This window comes from Pelodiscus sinensis, chromosome 3 (genome assembly GCF_049634645.1).
Source record: "Pelodiscus sinensis isolate JC-2024 chromosome 3, ASM4963464v1, whole genome shotgun sequence".
Lineage (NCBI taxonomy): Eukaryota > Metazoa > Chordata > Testudines > Trionychidae > Pelodiscus > Pelodiscus sinensis.
In genome coordinates, this window is record NC_134713.1 from 96,423,444 (window position 1) to 96,447,001 (window position 23,558).

General features: G+C 37.7%; 1 protein-coding gene across 9 annotated transcripts in view; it reads left to right on the top strand.

Annotated features, from left to right (window-relative positions):
• MYB (MYB proto-oncogene, transcription factor) overlaps positions 1 to 23,558 on the top strand; it is a 34,066-nt gene that overhangs the window by 2,142 nt on the left and 8,366 nt on the right. For 2 of the 9 annotated variants that reach the window (XM_006123861.4, XM_025185062.2), the window contains exons 2-15: positions 2,676 to 2,793; positions 4,265 to 4,336; positions 5,047 to 5,139; positions 5,564 to 5,784; positions 8,040 to 8,274; positions 9,230 to 9,310; positions 9,697 to 9,801; positions 11,085 to 11,342; positions 12,372 to 12,734; positions 14,264 to 14,406; positions 14,825 to 14,939; positions 15,027 to 15,152; positions 15,828 to 15,938; positions 16,591 to 16,698. In XM_006123861.4, coding sequence (XP_006123923.2) covers positions 2,676 to 2,793; positions 4,265 to 4,336; positions 5,047 to 5,139; positions 5,564 to 5,784; positions 8,040 to 8,274; positions 9,230 to 9,310; positions 9,697 to 9,801; positions 11,085 to 11,342; positions 12,372 to 12,734; positions 14,264 to 14,406; positions 14,825 to 14,939; positions 15,027 to 15,152; positions 15,828 to 15,938; positions 16,591 to 16,698 — 2,149 coding nt within the window. Of the gene's footprint in view, positions 1 to 2,460; positions 2,794 to 4,264; positions 4,337 to 5,046; positions 5,140 to 5,563; positions 5,785 to 8,039; positions 8,275 to 9,229; positions 9,311 to 9,696; positions 9,802 to 11,084; positions 11,343 to 12,371; positions 12,735 to 14,263; positions 14,407 to 14,824; positions 14,940 to 15,026; positions 15,153 to 15,827; positions 15,939 to 16,590; positions 16,699 to 23,558 lie in introns of those variants that run through there. The other 7 variants (XM_075924224.1, XM_006123866.4, XM_006123865.4 and 4 more) reach the window with 7 other exon arrangements.

Genomic DNA, 23,558 nt, shown 5'->3' on the forward strand with positions numbered 1-23,558 from the left:
GGAACTGAATGAGCGGGAGAGACGGGAGGAAAGTGGAGTTGCTTAGCAGCTTTCAGAATGGTCCTTGCTAGCCAGGTGGTTTGTGTTCACAGAGGGCTGCGGAGCAGCAGATACCTTCCCTCTGGTTGCATAGGGAATGTGCTCGTGAAAGAAGGGAAACTCTAGACTGCAACGCTTAAGCGGCTTCGTGGAGTGCTCTGCAAGGAGAAATCGGCAAGGTGGATCAGTCAAAACAACGAAAGTGGATTCCCCTGGGTTGTTTGTGCCTACTTTCTTCAATCACAGTAACAGCAGCAAGTCATTTCCTCTCCACCGCCCCCCCCTTTTTATCATTGCACAATTTGGTTTCCTTGACCAAAAATGTAGCATTCATATTTGTAGAGTACTTAAACGGCACAGAAAGCCAGCATGTGGGGGCATCATTAACCCTTTCACTGACTTAGTCCATTTCACTGGTAACTGGCAAGTACATTTGTTGTTGGAGTCAGATTTTGTTTAGGCAGATGTTCAGAAATTTTTCAGACATCTGCTAGAAACCAGATTTGCAAAATATGGTGCAGAAGGTGCTATACAACCCCTCCCCTCTTATTCTTCTGCCACAAAAGACACAGAGTGTGAGTTATTCATTCTTTATGTCACTATGAGGTCATTCCGAGGTAAAGAAGGAATTTAGATCATAAGCATTACCTTAAAATAATATTAAAATTTTCATTGCTAATATTCTACTACAATTTCACTTATGCCATGTGCCATTGATGAACCTAGAACATTTGGCAGCACTGGTAAATGTCACCCTGCTGGTTATACCTGGTACTTTCAATATCAGTGATACCAATTTTCAGATGATACCTGGTGATTTAGCTACATAACTTCCTTTAACATCAGCAGCAATCACACAGTTGTCTTCATGTGTCACGTAGAAATCTGACTTTAAAAAAATAACAGCAAAGAACTAGAGTTACAGCTGTCACTCTGTACATATGAATAGGACTCTATAACCTTTACTCATATAAGTAGTCATACTGGAGTCAGTGATAGAGATGCATCCATGTTAGTCTGGTCTAGCTGAAACAAGAGACAGAACTATGTAGCACTTTAAAGACTAACAAGATGGTTTATTAGGTGATGAGCTTTCGTGGGCCAGACCCACTTCCTCAGTGAGACTACTACTGTACTGTGAAGAACTACTCTTTTGAGCTGCAGGATTGGGCTGAGTTGAAGTCACTAGCAGTGCCTAAATATTCCATAAGTCTTTGTGAGTTAATTATCTTGTCACATGGTCCTCTCTACCTAGACATAGTGTTAATTAATTAAGAATGGAATTATTGTTTTGTCAGTTTGTTAGCTGCTTGGGACTTGCTCTCAAATAGGCCACATGCATCACTGGAGATGCTGAAAAACCTCTTAAGTAGCAATTTTCTTTGATAGGCAACATGTGCTAGAAGACATAGCTGAAGACTTAGTGATATTTTAATCTAATATATCAAAAGTTTAAGCTTTTTGATACATTAAAATTAAAGCAATCTGAAAATCAAGATTAACAGGACGACTAGTGCCTGGTCTATTGTTAATGGAAGTGTTAGTGTGGATTATTTAATAAGGCTGTTTACCACAAAAGGTTTTTGAAATTGTATCTAAAGTTTTCTTCCATATGTCACAGCCATTAATCAAATATTATATTGTTTTTTCTATAGTACTGGAGATGTCATCTCTTTGTTGAAGTTTCAAAAGTGATGTTTATATCTTGGAGTTGGAAAAGCTACATTACCCAACAGAAAGACAACTCCTATTGCAAAACACTTCAGTTTTAGCTAGCAGGATAGAGTGATTGCTGTTTGTGAAAACAGCAGTAGATTTCTTTTTACCCATACATAGCCTCTGGGGAAATCCCTCAGTCATGAATTAGGTGAGGACTAGAATATTTCAGAAACAGTATGGAGTATTCAGAAATGGGATAAAGGTAATAAAGCTATAAAGTTAGCAAAATACTCTATATAAGATGATCATTCATATGATTACTATGGAAATCTTATATTGTACTTGACCTCAGCTTTGTCTGTATCAACCATGAACTGTGGCACATATGATAAGAATTTATTTACAAAATAGTGTGATCACTTGATGGCCTTCTTTTTAATTAGTGTTGAAAAACCTGTGCCCTTCAATATTTTGGTCTTCTAATCCCAAAATCATGACTAAATATATTATTGAATAATTTTTCTATTTTTCTATTTGTATATAAAATACCAAATATACAGATTTGAGTAAGTACTCAAAATGTATAGAACATGTTAAAGATTTTGCTTCTGCACTTGTGAAAAGGACATAGCCTCTTGTTCTCTCTATTGTTCTAAACACTGTATTTTAATTTGAAACTTTCATTGGTTGAAAGACTGCCAAGTGTGTAAGTTGCCACTGATCTAACAGTACGAGCAGGTCTAAACATGTACAGTAATAAGAAGGTTGCCAGCCCTTTGCTTGTATCTGTGGATACCAAAAACAGCAGAACCAGTTCAGAATAGTAGAACAGAATGCAGAACAAAATCTCGTTGTGCAAGTTTTCAAACTTTTATCTGTATAACCTTTGTGAAGATTGTTGTTTTTCATATATTTTGTAATTCAGTAACTTAAATCTTCATGTTCCAGTCTAAGTCATCTCATGTTTCTTTTTGCAGTATATATAGTAGTGATGATGACGATGAAGATGTTGAGATGTATGATCATGACTACGATGGTCTGCTTCCAAAGGCTGGAAAACGTCATTTAGGAAAAACCAGGTGGACCCGTGAAGAGGTAAGAAAAGGTTCACTTACTACATTTGGGTTAAAAAGAGAGAAAATTGATCACATTCTTCTCTCGTGCAGATTTAATTAGTTATCAACTTCAGGATGAATCTTATGTATATGTATGAGGGAAGAACTTGATTATATACATAAAATTAGATGTATCTTTGAAGGTTATTATTTTTTTTAAAAAAGTTTAAATACTGATCCTTGACTCCAGCAAGATTGTTTGCAATACAGGTGTTAAAACTATGCATTAGTTAAAACTAATTTTAAAATTACCTGTAGCAATGTTTGATTGTTACTGCTGGCCCTTTTTGTTTGAAAATGGTTGCTATGTAAGAAATGACGTCTAGTCACTATCTTGACAGCTGCAAACAATTATGGTGCAAACTTTTGCACTCCTCTTAAAGGGGTCAGTTGCAGTTTGTACTTTAATACTGGGATTGTGATTCCAAGAGGCAATATCTAATATCTGGAAGAAACAATTATTCAGCACCACAAACGGACATTAAACATGTCCCTTTTGAAAGACTAAGTATAAGAGTATGCATTGGTAGCTTTTAGTCATTGTGCTCTTTTGTCTATTTTCTGTGTAAATTATCATGTTAAAGAGATCATTTATTGGGGTGGATAATCCATCGTCATTTATTGTGGTTTAATTTTTTTGTGTGAAATGTGTTAATTCAGTTGTTTGAATGATACGTGGTTTTGTTCAACACCAGTGATTCACACTGATATATAAACAGTAGGCCACTTATTCTAAGATTTTTTAAAAGCTCAAATTGTTATTATAGTACCTTTACCATTCTTGATGTTTGAATTGGCTGGTTTTAGTCTTTAAGGCCTAAATTACTGGATCTTCCATTAAGGATAATGGGCCATGTTCTCTGCTGGTGAAAATATTCAGAACTCTTTTGAAGTAAATGGAGCTTCACTCATTTAGGCGTTTTGCCCATTTATACCAGCAGTAAATATGGCAAATTACTTGTGCATTCAGTATAGAATCGTGTGAGGTATCATGATTAACATTGCATTTAAAATCTTTAAAGATTTTTGAAGACAGCCTAAGAAATTATGACACCTGAACTCTATTGAATTTCAGTGGACATTGGACACCTAATTCCTTTAGACTTGTTTGAAAATCCCTGTCCAAAAATAGTAATTTATATTGCCTTGGCTGATAAAGTGCAGATCAGCATAATTTGCATAGTCAAGAAGCCCAAATAATATATTTAAGTTCCTTCCCATAACTGAATAAAAAAAAAATCTACCTAATGAGGAGATGCATTTGGCAAGAAAAAAACCATAATCAGGCCAGAGACTACTCTTTTATGTCAGTACTGGATCCCTGAAAGAAGAGGATACAAATTCAGCAGCATGGAATGTTTTCTTTTTTTTAACCTCAGCTTGACTGATATATTTTATTTGCATTACTAAGTGATTCGAGCATTGATAATGTTTTCTTTATAAAAAACTAGGATGAAAAACTAAAGAAACTCGTGGAACAGAATGGTACAGAAGACTGGAAAGTTATTGCCAATTTCCTTCCTGTAAGTGGACATTGTTTCTCTTTTCATTTGTAGAAATGACAACTGCTTCACCCATTTTTAAGTAAGGGAAGATGTGAGACATTATTTCTTAACTATGTTTTCATGTCATATACAGCTCTCTCCCCCCATGATTGGGAACTTGAGAAACACAGCTATAATACAGTAGAATGCCTTGTTGAATACCTTATCTTTTATGCTCTATTTTTATTTCTTTCACTACTCATCTCAGATAAGGGAGGAGAAATGTAAAGAATTTTTGGGGGATTTGTTATAGAGCAGATGGTTGATCTGCCAGTGAAACAAAAATTTCTCAGTCCAGGGAAAAAACTCTAGTTGTGATCAAAAGTAAATGCTACTTATGATATATCTTTTGTGATCTCTTACTGTTCAAAATCAATAGATAAAGATAAATTTAAAAGAATAAGTGTTATGTTAATAGATGTCAAAGGATAAGTATGTTTGGTTGCCATAATACAGTGACAGTTATGGAAGTAGGCTTTTCTAGTTCAATGTGCAGAATACTTACTATCCATTTCTCAGGACCCCCATTTCAATCTTGTCTCAGTCATGCCCTTGCAGTTTAATTGTATTAACTGGCAATGAGATACTTGGAGGGTCTGTTTGGGAAGCAAGTGCATCTAGGAAGAAATATCACAATTCGTTTATCTTATTTGAGAAGGGATTAATTTGTATATTTTATGTGCATTCAGAATCGGACGGATGTGCAGTGCCAGCATCGATGGCAGAAAGTACTAAATCCTGAACTTATCAAAGGTCCTTGGACTAAAGAAGAGGATCAGCGGGTAATCAACTTTTCCTTCTGCTTAACCATAGGCCCAATACTGCAGTCATAACTGGGATAAAATTCATCTAGACTTCAATAACTTCAGTGGGAGTACTACCTGAGGAAGGACTTGAAGACTGGCCCCAGTAATATCAATACTTTATATAATGCTTCCTGGTACAGTTTCAAAGTACTCCACACAGATCCAGTAATAATACTTATAACATTGTACATTTAAATGGATACTAGAAATGCCTTATATTACCAAAGCCTTTTCCTTTGTGTAAATATAGAAATAGAAAATATGAAACAGTGCCTACACATCAGCTCTACTACAGCGGTTTTGAGAAACTTCATTGAAAATATTGCAGCATCACAGAACGATTGCACTGATTCATTATGTAACACTAAAACATGGGCGGGTCTTGTGTGTTTCTTTAAAGGTGATAGAACTTGTGCAAAAATACGGCCCAAAGCGCTGGTCAGTTATTGCCAAGCACTTGAAGGGGAGGATTGGAAAACAATGCAGGGAGAGGTGGCACAACCACTTGAATCCAGAAGTAAAGAAAACCTCCTGGACTGAAGAAGAAGATAGAATTATTTACCAGGCACACAAGAGGCTGGGAAACAGATGGGCAGAAATTGCAAAGTTGCTGCCTGGACGGTAATGACATATAAGTAGTTCCTACATAACGAAGAGAAAGCATTGAGTCTGAGCAGTCTGTTTCAGAATTGCATATTATAAATCAAAATGCTTTGAGCCAAATACCAGTGCCATTGAAGTCATTGTGTTTGTACCATTGATCTAAAGAGGACCAGGTATATAGATAAATAAATATATATTACTTAAGTATTTGCCAATGGATGAAGAAATAGTAACCATAGTAAATTATCTGGGCTTTCCTAAGTATAGGTATAGTCTTGTTTGCATTGGAATATTTGTCAAAACTCCTGTTGACTTATTGGTGCAAAATCAGACTCTACAAGTGAAACTTACTTTACATTCAGCTAAAGGGACACAGTCAACTTGAAATCTAGTTAGTATTTTAAACAATGAATTAAAGGTTGTTTCACAAGCTACATCTGCTTCTGTGTCCTCAAGACCATTTTGATGGCCTTCCATTAACACTTTCCCCATATTTTAAAGTGTTTTACTCTTCTCTGTGTCTTTGTGAATGATCCACATACAAACTAAGGCTGTGTCCAGACTCAGGGTTTTTTTCCGAAAAAGTAGCCTTTTTCCGAAAAAACTTCACCTGTGTCTAGACTGCAGCCGCGTTCTTTCGAAATTAAATCGAAAGAACGCGGCTTTTCTTTCGACGGTGGTAAACCTCATTTTACTAGGAAGAACGCCTTTTTTCGAAAGTGCTCTTTCGAAAAAAGGCGTTCTTGAATGCAAACAGGGGTTTTTCAAAAGAGAGCATCCAGACTGCCTTTCGAAAAAGTGGCTTGCTTTTTCGAAAGTTCCGCTTGCAGTCTAGATGCTCTTTTTCGAAAGAGGCTTTTTCAAAAGTATCTTTCAAAAAAGCCTCTTTCGAAAGAGGCTTGCAGTCTAGACATAGCCTAAGGGAAAATGACCGACTAAAACTCTGATCCTGAAAACCCTTATGCAGAAAGAGTAACTTTATTCATACAAGTTGTTCTGTTGGCTTCAATGGGACTAATCTACTCAGTGTACAGGGTTGGGGATGGATTTACTGACTTTGCAGGGTTAACAGTGAAAATGCCCAAACACAAAGTGCTATATAATATACAAAGTAAATAAGCAACATTTTTTTCCTCTCGACTCCAGTAGTTGGTAAAATACCTCCAAGACATAATTGTGATGGCCTTTTTTTGGCTAGACAGAAGAACTACAAATAGGCTTGTCATTTGGAGAGCATTATAGTTTCATTGCAGCCTTCCTCAAACCATAGATACCCACAGTTAATAACAGGGAGAAATTATATTTGAGTTAACCCACAACCTGATTAATACAGTTTTCATGGCTTTTGTCTTATTACACAGTTGAATACTTGAAACTATTTATTTTCTGAAATAAAAAAAAGCCTTCCCCTAATAATTCTTCACTGTCCCAGTTAGAGTACCACATGCCAGTTGCTTCATCCAGTGGATGAGATGGACCTCAAGAGATTTAATTTCTCAGTGAGATATAACTGAAAAGAAATGTTGGAACTGGATCCATAAATCTTATTCATAGCAGAGATTTGTGCTTTTTATCCCATACATTCTTATCGTGAAGATTCCCACTGGTAGTTGATTTCAAATTGCAATGACCTGAGAGAGCTGACTTGTATTTTAGAATTGTTAAAAATTTGTGCTAAAGAAGTATGGGTTAGCAGGAGGAGAGTACATCTGTTACACATACCATTGAATTGTAACATTTCTTGAGAACTCTTAGGGAATGTCTACACAGCAACAATATTTCGGAATAACTGACGTTATTTCAAAATAACAAAATGCGCATCTACCCAGCAAGCCATTATTTCGAAATAATGTCGACCTGAAGGACTCCTTACTCTTACTCCTGTAATCCTCATTTCACGAGGAGTAAGGGAAGTTGAAGAAAGAGTATTCTTCCTTTGACTTCCTGCTGTGTAGACAGGGCCAAAATCTGAATTAAGCTATTTCAACTTCAGCTACGCAATTGATGCAGTGTAGACATACCCATAGATGCCCTATGCTAATGACAGTTTCCTATCAATTAACTTTAATATGAATTAGAGACACGGTGTTGGTGAGGTAATGTCTCTCATTGAATTAACGTGAAAGGCTACAGTGGGGGTCAAAGCTTTTCTCTTTTACCAAAGAAGTTGATCCAATAAAAGATACTACATCACACTCCTTGTCTCTAATAACTTGGAAATGACATGGCTATTGAATTTGAACTGAAAGTTACATGCATGTATTCCTGTGTAGAACTGATAATGCTATCAAGAACCACTGGAATTCTACAATGCGTCGAAAGGTTGAACAGGAAGGTTATCTTCAGGAGTCTTCCAAAGCCAACCAGTCATCATTAGCATCAAGTTTTCAGAAAAACAATCATTTAATGGGCTTTGCTCACACTCCACCTTCTGCACAGCTTCAAGCAGCCACCCAAACCCAAGTTAACAATGACTACTCCTATTACCACATCTCTGAGCCACAAAATGTAAGCTACTTAAACATTTTTGGTTGAATATGTCTATCTGTGATTATCTGCATTTAAATTGATGCATAGTGATGTTTTTGTTATTGCTTTCATGGAGCAGATGGAGGAATGAGGGCAGATAAGGAATGCTGAGCTTAGACACTCCGGCCTTTATTTTACAAGTTGTTTAAGCTTGTGCTTAACCTTAAGAATTTACTTATGTTTTATTGAAGTCACTGGGACTTCACACACAAAGTTAAGCAAGCGTTCTGCAGAACTCTGGAGTGTTTTAGGGCATATATAACCCTAAAATAGGTAAACCTGTTTTCATGCCTCTGTGCTGCAGCATTCTAACATTATAATTTTTAAAACAAACTAACTAACTATAATGCACGTGAAATAGCTTTTCTTATGGTGGTGAGTATTGCATTTGTTGAAATTCAACTATACTTAGGCCTAATTCCGCAGACCCCCTTTTATGTCACTTTCCTATTGTTGTCAATATTTATTCTGTTTGAGTATTGATTGCAGGGTAAAATTCTGATTGGTTTTAATCCAAATTAGTTTTATGCTAAAAACTAACATGAAAATTATTACTACATTTAAACACAATTGTGTTATGGATTTTAGATTGTAGTGGGGCCTTAGATTGTAATAAAATGTATCTGTTTCCCATTTGAACTTCAGTTTAAAAAAATGTAAACCATATTAAAAGCATAACTTTCTTTGAATTATTCATCAACTTTTAGAACTGGCAGGTGCTTCGTATTTGAACTTCTTTCCTCCTCTGATGCTTAGTGTCCTATTTACTTATGAAAGGCTGTTCAGTTTTCTTGCAAGTTAGAAGAGAGTGGTTTTATGGATTTTAAATTTACAGTGCAAGATACAAGAGTAGTGCTTAAGTTTAAACACACACTGCAGGATAGCTCATATAATGGAATTAATAACGTTGAGTGTCTTTTGTGTTTTGGCCTAGGTCCCTGGTCAAATCCCATATCCAGTAGCACTGCATGTAAATATTGTCAATGTCCCTCAGCCAGCCGCTGCAGCTATTCAGGTAGATAGTTTAAAGATCATTTCAAGACTCAGTTTGTGAAACATATGATGTGGAAACTTCTTACCTTTAAAAAACATTTTTAACATACTAAGGGATGGAGAGAGAAAATGGGGAAGGGGAGGGAGTTCTGACAAAGCTAATAGTTCTTTTGAGGTAAATTTAAAACACATTAAGTGACATTTAGTGTGATGCCTTTCACCATTGCTATTTCAATGTCTGTAATGAAATTGAATAGGGATTTTTTACAGTGGAAAACACAATTGACATTTGTTTTACCTCTGAGGCTAATTTGGCTGTGATACCACAGGATGGCAAGCCACAAGCATTTTAGTTGCAACATTCAATCGGACCTTTATCTTTTCTTTTCCCTTAACTCTTAATTGCAGAGACACTATAATGATGAAGACCCTGAGAAAGAAAAACGAATAAAGGAATTAGAGTTGCTACTAATGTCGACTGAGAATGAACTGAAAGGGCAGCAGGCATTACCAGTAAGACTGTCACTGTGTGCTTGGATGGAGGGATAGCAGCTTTACCCCAGTGCTTGTCTCTTTACCTTTTTACTCCCCCTCTGCCTCTGGCACTAATCAAGGCTCTATATTTCCGTTTTTAAAAGAATGAAACATAGCACATATTTAATATGCATTTGCTTTGTAAATTTGTTTGTTATAATACTAAACAACTACAGGTGTTTACTTTTGCAAAGTCAACGTGAGCAAGATTGGGCTCTACATTTTACCGCAAGGGTGTAAACACTCAAGTTAACTGAGTAAATCCTACCAGATCTGATATTACTGGGGAAAGTATTTCTGAAAGTGTGCAATGGTTCATGTAATGAAAATGTAGTGCCTGTTCATTAGATTTTTCCTCTCTGTTGCATTCCTTACTTCAGCTGCGTATTACATACTTCGTAAACTTCAGACTTGGTGCATGTTTGATAATTCGTTTTACTTTTCTGTGAATAATGTTAGGACCTTTAGCTGCATGTGTGCAACCCATGCTGGCTATTACTGAATTCTCACATTTTATCATGCATAGGTGGTAAAATAGATAAGTAGCTTATTCTATGTAATAATATAGTTAAAGCAAATAAGCCAAAATCATCCTAGAAGATAAGTGATAGCCAGCAGATACTTTTGAGTAATTTTTTCTGGTTAATAATAAAACAATTTTGTGCATGATATGTTAGTTTGGCCACTTTTAACTTTAGTTAATGTTTTGCAATTTCTTCTGTTGCATGATCACACTGGAAAGAAACTTCTGTTAATTTGCTCTTCTGCTTTCCTAACCACGTTGATTTGACAGCCTCTTCATTGCATTGGTGTAAGCTGTAGCATTAGACAGGGATAGAAGAAGATGAAATGTGCAAACAAAAGCAACTCTAACTCTTAAATCCTTTAGATTCTTACAGGGCTGAGTGTTAAGCAGTGAATTCTTGCCAATTGTTTCACACAGCAAAAGACTTGTAGATTTTTTTAATGGGACTTTTGGAGTAACAGTAGTTTGAAATGTATTGGATATACCATATATATGCCCATGATACCTAGTACTGGATCTAAATGAGGTACTTTCAAGATGACAAATAAAAATGCACCAATATAAGATCTTGCATTGATGAAAGGAAACATCTTGACAATTGTTTCATAGGCGTAAGTTTTTTAGATGATGCAACTCCTTTTATCTTTCCTCCAGCAGCATCTGACACCTTGTGCAATTTCATTGCTAAGTTCCTTCTGCCTTTTTTCCCTCCTTTTTTTTTTTCTTCTTCCCTTAGACACAGAACCACACAACAAGCTACCCAGGCTGGCACAGCACCACAGTTGCTGACAATACCAGAACTAGTGGCGACAGTGCACCTGTTTCCTGTTTGGGAGAGCATCACCACTGTACTCCATCTCCACCAGTGGATCATGGCTGCTTACCTGAAGAAAGCGCATCCCCTGCACGGTGCATGATTGTTCATCAGAGCAACATCCTGGATAATGTTAAGAATCTCTTAGAATTTGCAGAAACACTTCAGTTAATAGATTCCGTAAGTAGAACTGTCACTTCAGGTGAATTTGTGTGCGTTCTGGGTGCAAGGGGAGTGGAGCTGGGAGCTATTTATTTATATTTTCCAAATAACGTAATTGCAAGATTTGAAACTTATTTTTAAAATAACACATGGTTCTGTGTATCAAGTCCCAAAGAGTGATTTAATCTTGTATAATATGTAGATTTCTTTCCCACCTCCCACCCCCCACTTGTGTGGGGGGGAGGAGTTATTTTCATCAAACTATAAAAGTCTGTAGTTTAAATGGACTCTTAATAATATGCTTTCTCTTAAAATGAAATCAGATTAGAGATAACAAAACCAGCTTAATGGTGTAAGTGATATTCACTTATGACAACAGTGTCAGGAACCTGTAGGCTTATGTGTGATTGTGCATGCTTGTTTCTATATGCTTTTCTGGAATTCTTCCTTGCTGTGGGACATAGCATCAATAGCTGCCTCTTTTCAGAGCTTAACAAGCCTGCCTGGCATATTTAAAGAATTGGAAACATTGATTTAATACTGAGTGGCTTACAGCATTTAACAATGGCCTTTTTTCACTGTGAGTTCTGAGTATGACAGTTGCAATAGAACTATTATATTATAATGAGTTGTTAGGTGTCAATTTATAACAACAAGAGTGTACATCTCAAATTTTACTACATTCATTCAGTACGTAGTTGCAGGCATGCTGGTTATGGAGTGGATGAGCTTAAATGGAGACTGATTAACACATTTTTACATAATACAAGGAATAATCACTACACTGATATGGATAATATTGGTAGGATATCATGCGACTCGTTGCTATTTTCTGGAATTTTGGTTTCTAGCACCAATATTTGGTTTAATATTAAAAACATGAGTAGGTGTTCATAATGCTACTAAAAACACCAAGGTCAAAGTAAATAAATTGGGAATGGCTTTGTTGTTGTTGTTGTTGTTTTTACTGGCATATCATGATGCTGTATTTTCATGAGGTGGCACTATATACTGTCTTATAGTTCCGTGCCTCCCACGTTGTTTCAGGATCGTTCATCATGGGGTGATCTCAGCAGTTTTGAATTCTTTGAAGAAGCAGACACTTCGCCTAGCAAAACTCCCTCAGGCAAAGTCTTACAGCTTCAGCAAAGAGAGGCCAATGCGTGTAGACCTGAAGGACACCCTAGTACAAACTTGAGCAAAATCATGTTGAGTCAGGGTGCTCTTGACTCACCAAAGTCCTTATCTGCCTCAAAATGCAGCACAGCTCCGTTGGTCATTCTTCGCAAAAAGAGAGGGCATTCCAGCCACTTAGCCAGTGGCCACAGTAGCTCCTTCATATTTGCTGACGTCAGCAGTTCAACTCCTAAGCGCTCCCCTGTCAAAAGCCTACCCTTCTCTCCCTCACAGGTAGATCAAGTCTTCTGCACAGATGTTACTAATTCTCAAAAGTCACCAGAGTGTTAACAATTTAGAAACTAATCCTTTGGAACAAATGACTAATTACTGTTGCACTTGTTGATTTCACTCCATGTTTGAATAGTCTCACTGCTGTTAGTCTTTACCACTGAGTTTAGATTATCAGCAAGCTAACTGCTGATTTTTTTTATTGTTTCTTTAATTCGTGGTGATTTTGAATGGTATGATGATTGTTTGCTTTCTTTTGCTCTGAATTCCTCCAACTACCAGAGTTTAACATTTCTATTCATTATAACACTTTCCCATCTCTGTCCATTTACAGTGTGATTCACTGACCCAGAAAAACCAAAAATCTTGTTATTTAAATAGTATGCTGGTTGTGAGACAAACTGACAACAGTCAGAAAATCGAAATGATTCTTGGGGTGAAATGGGATGGGATAGAGACAAGGAGAAAATTTGTACATGAAGGTTCTCTTGTTCTCCACTTTGAATTTCCTGTCATTTGTTGCTTTGTGTCACAGCTGTATCACTACGTTAGCATGGGGTTTTGTTATTTTTTAAAGAGAGAAAAAAATTATTGGAGGTTATATAATGCATTTTATTTATCACAATGTCTCCTGCTATATTTGCACTTAAGTATATTTAAACATATATTATTGACTGCGTACTAAGTGCATATTTTGAGATGTACTAAGGTTTTTTTATGTTTAATATTTTTAAAACATATGTTTATGTTTAATATTTTTAATTTGTTACAAGTATGCCTATTGAGCCATATATGTTGTGGCAAAACTTTAACTTAACAGGGAAACAATGTCACTAAATTCATAGAATCATAAATATTAGATATGGAAATGAGGTTAAGGCAATACCCTCCTGATGCAGAGTTTTTATCTGAATAATATAACAGAGTCCATTTTAATTAATCAGTCCAATACTTGCATTTCAGAACACTTGGTGCATTTGTAGCATGCTATAACTTTCATTTTGTGCTCTGAAAATGGAGTACTCCATTTTCAGAGAGATGATTGGGAGTTCAGTGTCCTATAAAAACACTTTATTTACTAATTTAATACATGCCTAAATATGTTACTTAAAACTTAATGGAATCTAGCCATCATACTTCATGCCAGCTTTTTAAGTCCTTACCTATTAGTACTCAGGCCTTATTTAGGCAAATGGTTGTTGGAGTCATTTGCAATTTGATTAAAAATAGAGTAGAGTTCTTAATATTTATCTCTGTGAGTAGTGATAACAGAAAGTGATTTTGTTCATACTACCAGTGCTAAAAACGCTAATTTTTGCTTCATCTCAACCAATTGCTCATGCAGTAACACCGTTATCATGTAATCAGACACTAATAACCACACATACAGTTATATTGTGAGTCAATAGAAATATTCTTGTTAATTATCTAGAAAGACAATTTTTTTTTCTTTTTTGCTCATCAAAACTAACTTGTAATGGCAACATCATCATCTAGTTGTTCATATTGTTTTTTCCTTTTCATAACTGCAGTTCTTAAACACCTCAGCGAACCATGAAAATCTGGATCTTGACAATCCTACTTTAACTTCCACTCCACTCTGTGGTCATAAAGTGTCTGTTACAACACCACTCCACAGAGACCAAACTTTTAAGACTCAGAAGGAAAACAATAAGTAAGTCCTTTTTTATTTTAACATAGTATTTTCAGACTTCTGGCAGGTTATTAGGACACAGCCAACACAAAACGCTGAACTGTTTGGTACAGTTCAGCTTGTTGATGCATTTGATTTGGATTTTCTTTAATTTAAAAAAAACCTAGGTTTTTTTCATTATAGAGGTTTTGAATAGAAAATAATCATGTATATACAGTCATTCGTTTATTAGATTATTGTAATTAAATTATTAAAACGTGCTTCCTCCATAATAGTGAAAGAATATAGAGTGAACTCATGGCATTATCACAAAATAATATTTAATAAAATCCATCAGTCTATAACAGTAGGTCACTTTTTTCCATTGAATTATAGAGTCAGAATAAAGTTGCTCAAACACGTTCTTGGTAACAGAATTTTTCTCCCATTTATTTTAAAGTTTCAGAACACCAGCCATCAAGAGGTCAATACTGGAGAGTTCTCCAAGAACACCTACTCCATTCAAAAATGCACTTGCAGCTCAAGAAATCAAATATGGCCCCTTGAAGATGCTGGTAAGACAGAAATGGTGATAAAAGTCACTTTGCTATTAGTATGAAGGGGTTGCCTTCGATGAAAACTGTGCATTTTTTTTCTTTCAGCCTCAGACTCCAACTCATCTTGTAGAAGACCTGCACGATGTTATCAAACAAGAAGCTGATGAATCTGAAATAGTGTCTGGTCTACATGAAAGTGGAATCCCTTTGGTGAAAAAAATCAAACAAGAGGTATGGCATAAAAGTTTACATGGGGTAACCTAAATCAGCACTGTTTGCTATGAAACTATCATCCATTTATTTTCAATCAGATGTAGCTTTTTTTCCCCATGTGAATTCCAAGATCTTAGTGCCTGAGCTAAATAATATGCTATTAGTACCCAAGTCATCTCCCATTGACTTAATTGGAAGTATTTCTGCTGATGCCAGTGGGAGTGGGTTCAGGCTAGGATAATGTTCATTATTTGCATCTTATGAAAGGTAAATTAATCCAGAAATTTTGACTAATTTTTCTAATTTTGGTGCAATATATAAAATAGCCTAATGGGAACCAAATTACACAGAGTGACTTAGAAGTCCGGTGGTTTGAAAATATCCCATTTCATAATTTATCATTATTGTGAAGCCACAAAATACATGTTCTGTCACTACTTTAAAAAAAGGATTAAAACTTACATAAATAACTGAAAGTGGGAGTAGTGTGCATCTGAGTTCTTGTATTCAAAGATCTGTTATTATTAAATTGAGTATTTAGAAATTATTGGATGAAAAGGGTGAAATTGCTACCAAGGGCTAAATTGTGTCTTTGGACATCCAGCCTTTGCAGACCAGTCCGCTTGCTGAGTAACTTTAAAGGATAGATAGTCTCTTGATGAGTTAAATTCATTGTTCTTTTTCTGCTTCCAGGTGGAGTCACCAACAGGTAAAGCTGGAAACTTCTTTTGCTCGAATCACTGGGAAGGGGCGAACCTGAACACTCAGCTCTTCACACATGCATCTACTATGGAAGATGTGCCTGTATGTACAAGTTTTCTAACTCAAAAACTTTCTTAATATTTAATCCAATATTTGTAAGGGCCTGGTATAGAATAGTTTATTTTTGAATTTCCTAACAGAAGAGGTATTGATTCATTATGGATGTAGTGCCATCTGTGTGTTTGTATATATTATGCATATATGAAACACAAGTGGCAATGTTGATCTTAATTAGACCTTGGGGACTGTGGGAGTTGCAGGCATTCAGATATAGGTGTGGCATTTGCAGTTGACTTTGTAAAAGGCATCCATTTAAAATAGCGCGGTACCTCTATATAAAATTGCCTAGATCACAGAGTTACAACTGGTGAAAGAGAAGAAAGTCCACCTGGGTCCCATTCTGGCAGAGCAGGTGCTTTAAGCCTCTGAGTAATTCCATTGACTTCATTAGGATTGCTCACATGCTTAAGTGCTTTACTGGATCAAGGCCTTTACTCTACATTTATAATGCTGCTCTATAATCAGGCATCAGGGATGAGAGGGCACAAACTCCTCATGTGATAGGGCATCATATTATCCACTGTGCATTTGGGCTGGATCGGTTTTTAAAACCCTTTAATTATTATTTGTGGTCTTTGTAAATTTAGTGTTATGAAAATTCTTCTAAATACTCCCTTTTTCTTCTTTTGTTTAGAATCTTCTTACTAGTTCCGTTTTAAAGATGCCAGTGTCAGAGGAGGATGAAAGCATTCACAAAACATTTGCAGTACCTAGAAACAGGCCATTGGCTAGTCCATTGCAGGTATTTGCTTTTCAATTATAAATCTTTATTTACATGAGTTCTAGATATCTCTTACAGTATGATTTAACAAGTTTTCATGTTCAGGAAGGTGATATGTTAAGATTAATTGACCCAGATTTAGCAAACTGCCAGCCTTACTTGATCTGTTCATCACTGTCTGGGGTGCATTCAGTGTTGCTCTGTATATGTTAATGTAGCAGAGTGGCATAGTCAAGTTAGTCCTTTCTTAGATGAAAATAAGATAATATCAGAGAGGCAGGTTTAACTCTACCATCTGAAAACCTCTTACCTCCACAAATCTTTTGTCCAGCTTTTTGTATCAGTCTTTCTTAGCTGTATTAAATGTTTGTATGTTTAACTGAATTTGAGTAAGTCTAGATTACTATGTGTGTACATATATATATTTTCAAAAATTTTAACAAATACATACATTTTTAACTTTTAACATGCAAAAAAAAAATCACCCCTCTCTAGTCAATATGTATAAGATCAAGTTTTGCTGCTTAAGCAGGGCCTGCACTAGACCTGGAAGATTGGGTTTAGGCACGCAGCTCCAGCTATGTAAAATATGAGCTTGGCACCATCTTCACAGAGGATGCAAACACTTCTGTTGACTTCCCTTAGTCCAGGTCTATATTAGACCTGGCAGCTCAGCTTAAGGTACCCAACTCTAGTAACATAGAATACATAGCTGGAGTTGCCTTACCGTAATCTGTGTTTGGAGGCATCCTCACAACAGGAGGCTGACAGGAGCAAAAGCTTCCATTGGCTTCCCTTATTCTTTGAAAAAGGAGGAGTACCAGATGCCTGGGTGGAGGGAAAGAGGTGCTCTTGGAGTTTGATTTAGTGAGTCCTAGATTTGCTAAATCAAAATCTGAAAGATTGATCATGGCAGTGGCAATCTTCCATCTAGTAAAGGCAAGCCGTGACTCCTCACGACTGCAAGGAATACCTATGCTGACCAGAGCCACCCTCAGTGTTCGATTTAGTGGGTCTTCACTAGAAGAACGATTTCTGGCGCAGCAAGTAAAGCTGTGGCCTGAAAGGTGACTAGCTAAATCCTGAACAATTCTGTGGAAATATAAATCCCTCTTCCCCCACTGAATTTTAAGATTCTAGAGTGGTTTTTCCAAAATGTTTAAATGACATAGGGTATGTCTACACTACCCCGCTAGTTCGAACTAGCGGGGTAATGTAGGCATACCGCACTTGCAAATGAAGCCCGGGATTTGAATTTCCCGGGCTTCATTTGCATAAGCCGGGCGCCGCCATTTTTAAATCCCGGCTGGTTCGAACTCCGTGCCGCGCGGCTACACGCGGCACGAACTAGGTAGTTCGGACTAGGCTTCCTAGTTCGAACTATCATTACTCCTCGTGGAATGAGGAGTAACGGTAGTTCGAACTAGGAAGCCTAGTCCAAACTACCTAGTTCGTGCCGCATGTAGCCGCGCGGCACGGGGTTCGAACCAGCCGGGATTTAAAAATGGCGGCGCCCGGCTTATGCAAATGAAGCCCGGGAAATTCAAATCCCGGGCTTCATTTGCAAGTGCAGTATGCCTACATTACCCCGCTAGTTCGAACTAGTGGGGTAGTGTAGACATACCCATAGGGATCTTGTACAGCACTTTGAAAAGACTAGCTTGGGAGCTTAAATGCATAACTCAGGCAAACACTGAAAATTGTGGACTGAATAGAGAAACTGAATTTATGTCTTGTTACAAAACTCTGTATTTCACTAACCCCTATGACTACAGGGGTGTTAATAGGCCACTCTGCTTATACTAAACTACCTGTAGCACTTGTATTTAGCTATGAGGCTTTTAGTACCTTTCCCAGACCTGAAGAGGAGCACTGTGTAGCATGAAAGCTTGTCTGTCACCAGCAGAAGTTGGTCCAATAAAAGATTATCTCACCCACCTTGTCTCCCATAATGACATAGGAGCAGAAATGTTCTAGTTGTTTTTGAAAATCCCTCCCTTAGGGCTTGTCTCCACTACACCAGGGATTGATCTACAGGCCGTAAATGTATTGCGTCTGCTTGGATGCAATAAATTGATCTCCAAGCACTCTGTTGTCAATGCCGGTACTCAGCCTCAGTAAGAAGAGTAGCTGACACCAGTGGGAGAGCAGCCCCACCCGCCAACCTTACCACATACATGATGCTGCGGTAAAATATGTCTATTTCAGCTACGCTATTTGTGTAGCTGAAGTGACGTAGATTAGATCGACGCTGGTGGTTAGTCTAGACAAGGCCTTAGTGAGTTAGAAAACATTACTGTGAATAGAATATTTTGATTTGTGGATATATTAAATCCAAATTACATTTCCTGTTTTGTTGAAGTAAGTTTCTTCATAAACTTCTATCTATCGAAGTCTTTATACTATTTTTTCTCCTTGCTCAATATCAGTGGGAATTTTTGCTAAATATACAGATAAATATATCAGCCTAACTTTGGACTAACTTCAATGCAAAATCTTGATACCTTTCTATCAAAAATGGTATTGACTTCCCTGGGCATTAAGGATGATTGGTAAGTGTTCAGCGTCTCTAAGGACTTGGCCAAAAGGACATTTTACTTGGTACAGATGGAATAAAAACTGACTTAATACCTTAGCCCAATATTTACTAACTACAAAACTGAAAGAAGGAATAGTAGTTTAAAAAAAAATAGCTGACACAAGAACATAATAATGGCCATACAGGGTTAGACCAAAGGTTTGTCTAGCACCATATTCAATCTTCTGTCAGTGGCCAATGCCAGGTGCCTCAGAACAGGTAATCATCAAATGATCCCTCCTCTAACACCCATTCCCAGATTCTGACAAGCAGAAGCTAGGGACACCATTACTACCCATTCTGGCTAATAGCTATTAATGGACTGAGTGTCCATGAATTTATCCAGATCTTTTTTTGAACTTTTTTTCACAAACTTGATGAAGAATGTTCAGCTCAAATATAAAATGAAAATGAAGAATGAGGCTGCAGGCTGAAATGCTTACTTATTGTGACTCATCTTTTTTTTTTCAATATATAGCCATTTTATAGTAATATAGCATCAGGACTTGACTTTGGGTCATCATAATACATCCAAATTAGCATTCGTGTTATGCAGATAAAGAAAAAAGAGCCAAATTAATCACTGGTGTAACTGTTAACATCAGTGGATTTATATCAGTGATGAATTTGGGCCAATATTTCTTTCTTAAATGTATAAGGACAATTTTACTCTCACCAACTTCATTTTGTCCACTATAGGAGGATCCTGTGTATGAAGTAAAAGCAGAATTTTCCTAGTAGATATTAGGGATGTTAAAAAGCATATAACTTGTTAATTACGTACTTGACAAAATTTTGTAGACTATATGATTAATTGATAAGGGCTAGCAGTGCTACCACTCAATCCCGGCTCCTGCCAGGTCTGGCAACTACCCCTGCTGTGGCTCAGCACTACAAGCACTAAGAGCCAGCACGGTCCAGGACTGAGGGTATGTCTACACTACCCCGCTAGTTCGAACTAGCGGGGTAATGTAGGCATACCGCACTTGCAAATGAAGCCCAGGATTTGAATTTCCCGGGCTTCATTTGCATAAGCGGGGAGCCGCCATTTTTAAAACCCCGCTGGTTCGAACCCCGTGCAGCGCGGCTACACGGGGCACGAACTAGGTAGTTCGAACTAGGCTTCCTAGTTCGAACTACCGTTACTCCTCATTTCACGAGGAGTAACGGTAGTTGAATCCTCATTTCACGAGGAGTAACGGTAGTTCGAACTAGGAAGCCTAGTTCAAACTACCTAGTTCGTGCCCCGTGTAGCCGCGCTGCACGGGGTTCGAACCAGCAGGGTTTTAAAAATGGCGGCTCCCCGCTTATGCAAATGAAGCCCGGGAAATTCAAATCCCGGGCTTCGTTTGCAAGTGCGGTATGCCTACATTACCCTCCTAGTTCGAACTAGGAGGGTAGTGTAGACATACCCTGAGAGAGCCTGTCAGCCAGTCTGCTAAAAAATGTACGTGCGGGAGTGGGGAGGAGTGTTGCATATAGTCAATAATGTTAACTGATATGCACCCGTTTATCAGTTAATTGTTTAGTCGACTACACTATTACATCCCTAATAAATATAAAACAGCTGCAACTTGTTAGTGCCTAACTATATTCAGTAATCTTTACCTTTACATTGTTCCCCTCCCTGTTCCATTTTCTAAATGTTATCTCCCTAGGTAAATTTACTAATCATCATAGGACTGGAAGGGAAGATCTTTTAGTCCAGTCCATAGCACTCAAGTGAAGACCAAGGCTATGCCTAGGCAACTTAAGTTGGCAAAGCTTTTGTTGCTCAAAAGTGTGGATATTTCATCTCTTTGAGTGACATACACTATGGCAGCAAAAGCATTAGTGTGCACAGCAGTATGTTTGTTGGTGGGAGAGGTCTCATGCCAACCTAACTACTGCTACTCTTTTGGGAGTGGATTAATTATGCTGATGGTGAGATCTATTCCATCGACATAGAGTAGCTATGCAAGCAATCTTATAGTGGCAAAACTGCAAAAATGAACTGGAAGATGTCTAGACATAGCCTAAGCATTATGTAGGCCATCCTTGACAAGTGTTTGTCTAATCTGTTCTTAAAAATCTCTAATGACAGAGATTCCACCATCTCCTGGGGCAACTTATTCTAGTACTTAGCCACCTTGACAGTTACAAATTTTTTGCTAATGTCCTAAATGTCCCTTGCTGCAATTTAAGCCCATTGCTTCTTGTCCTATACCGAGGTTAACAAGAACAGTTTTTCCTCCTTCCTTGCGACATCCTCTTAAGTACTTGAAAACTGTGATCATGTTCCTTTTCGGTCTTCTCTTCTCCGAACTAGACAAACCCATTTTTTTCAGTCTTCCCTCAAAGATCATGTTTTCTAGACCTTCAGTTATTTGTGGTGTTCTTCTCTGGACTGTCTCCAATTTATCCACATCTTTCCTGAAATGTGGTGCCCAGAACTAGACACAGATGGCCTAATAAGCACAGAGCAGAGTGGAAAAATTACTTCTTGTGTCTTGATTACAATGTTCCTGCTAATATGTTCCAGAATGGTATTTGCTTTTTTGGGGACAATGTCACACTGTTATCTCATATTTAGCCTGAGATCCACTGTGACCTCAAGATCTCTTTCTGCAGTACTCCTTCTTAGTCAGTCATTTTCCATTTTGTATGTGCACAATTGATTACTCCTTCCTAAGTGGAGTACTTTGCAATTGTCTTTACTGAATTTTAGCCTATTTACTTCAGGCCATTTCTCCAGTTTGTTCAGATCAATATGAATTATAATTCTATCCTCCAAAGCACTTGCAGCTTCTCCCAGTTTGGTATTGGGCACAAATTTTGTAAGTGTTCTCTTTATGCTGATATCTAAATCAACATTTTTCAAACTTGGGTTGCAGGGCCACCAGGGTAAGTTTCTGGTGGGCCCACGCCACTTTAATATGTTTGTAGCCACAGAGGCTGCAGTTCCAGCCAAGGGTTGCAACAAGGCTCCATAGGTATGGACATGTTCGAAATTAGTTCTAAATGTGTTCTAAATTAGTCAAAAATAATTTTCTTTGTCCTAAAACATCCTTGGCACAAAGTTTTAGCCCACACATACATTTTTTTTAAAATTATGTTTGTCTTTTTACACTTATGTAAGTGAGACGCAGTAAGTGTACCTGCTTGCAACCTTTTTCATTGCTTTCATAGTTCCTACATGCATTTGCTTTTAAAACAATGGCATTTGACAAGCAACTAGCACTAAAATGATCTGACCCCTTTCAGTATTTCTGAGTGATTAAATCCCAGAGGAGAAAGTTGCTTTTCTTGTAACAAAATGTGCCGAACAATTTGTTAAGGTTTTTGGGGGTTTTTTAACTGTGTGGATACTGCCAGATACTGCTTTGTGCCAGATCCCTATAATCCAGTATAGAAGATCAGATGGGTGCAAGCCAAGGGACGGGCTGGGGATCCATGTCTGTGATCCAGTGAACCAAGTATCCAGTATGACATGTGCAGGGACTGTGGACTGGTTGCCCTGGAGGCAGTAGTGGCATATGTTGAAGGGGTTTGCACTAGCCCTCTCTCTTTGTCTCATGGTGGATTTCTCCTCTTAGCATTCTACCACATAAATTCCTAGTTATTTGAATCCCTCATGTTGCACTACAGATTGCAAGCAGTACGTTCACAAGGACAGAATGTAGCAGTGATATCCTTCACCTTAAAGATGTGTCTAATTTATTCTATGCAGAGCTCTTTTCCCATCACAGAGCCCCACAACTCAGGACATGGTCTTTCCTAGTGACCAGCAACAATGTTCCTTCTAATCTTTTCCATCCACATGCATATTTTTTCCATCCAGACGTGGAATAATTTTTGTGTGCACTGATGCTTATGTTAATGTGCACCATCATAGAAACAAAAAACCTAGCTTGGGCGCTCTGCTAATCAACTGAGCAGCATTTGAATCTCTCCTGAGCGGCTGCACAAGTGCATAGCTCACAGGAAACACTGACCAGCAGAGCAGGGGTCTGACGTGTATTCGTTACTGGAGGGGCTGCGTCCAGCCGCAGCCCAGAGAAGGCACCTCATGAATCTGGTGAGCCAAATGGTGGGTGTGATATTTAGGGGAAGGGCTGACTTGCAGAGCACTACCATTCCTTGACTCATAGCATGAAATGGCAGTGGAAGTAGCAATCCAGGTAATATACTGCCCCTGTGTGACTTTTCAGCCTGCCACTCCTAGTTGTACCTAAATCTTTATTGCCCAGTCTGTAGCTACATCCCAGCTTAAATGAACACCTGTTTAGCTGAATAATTATTGACAATCTGTAGATGTGTCTCA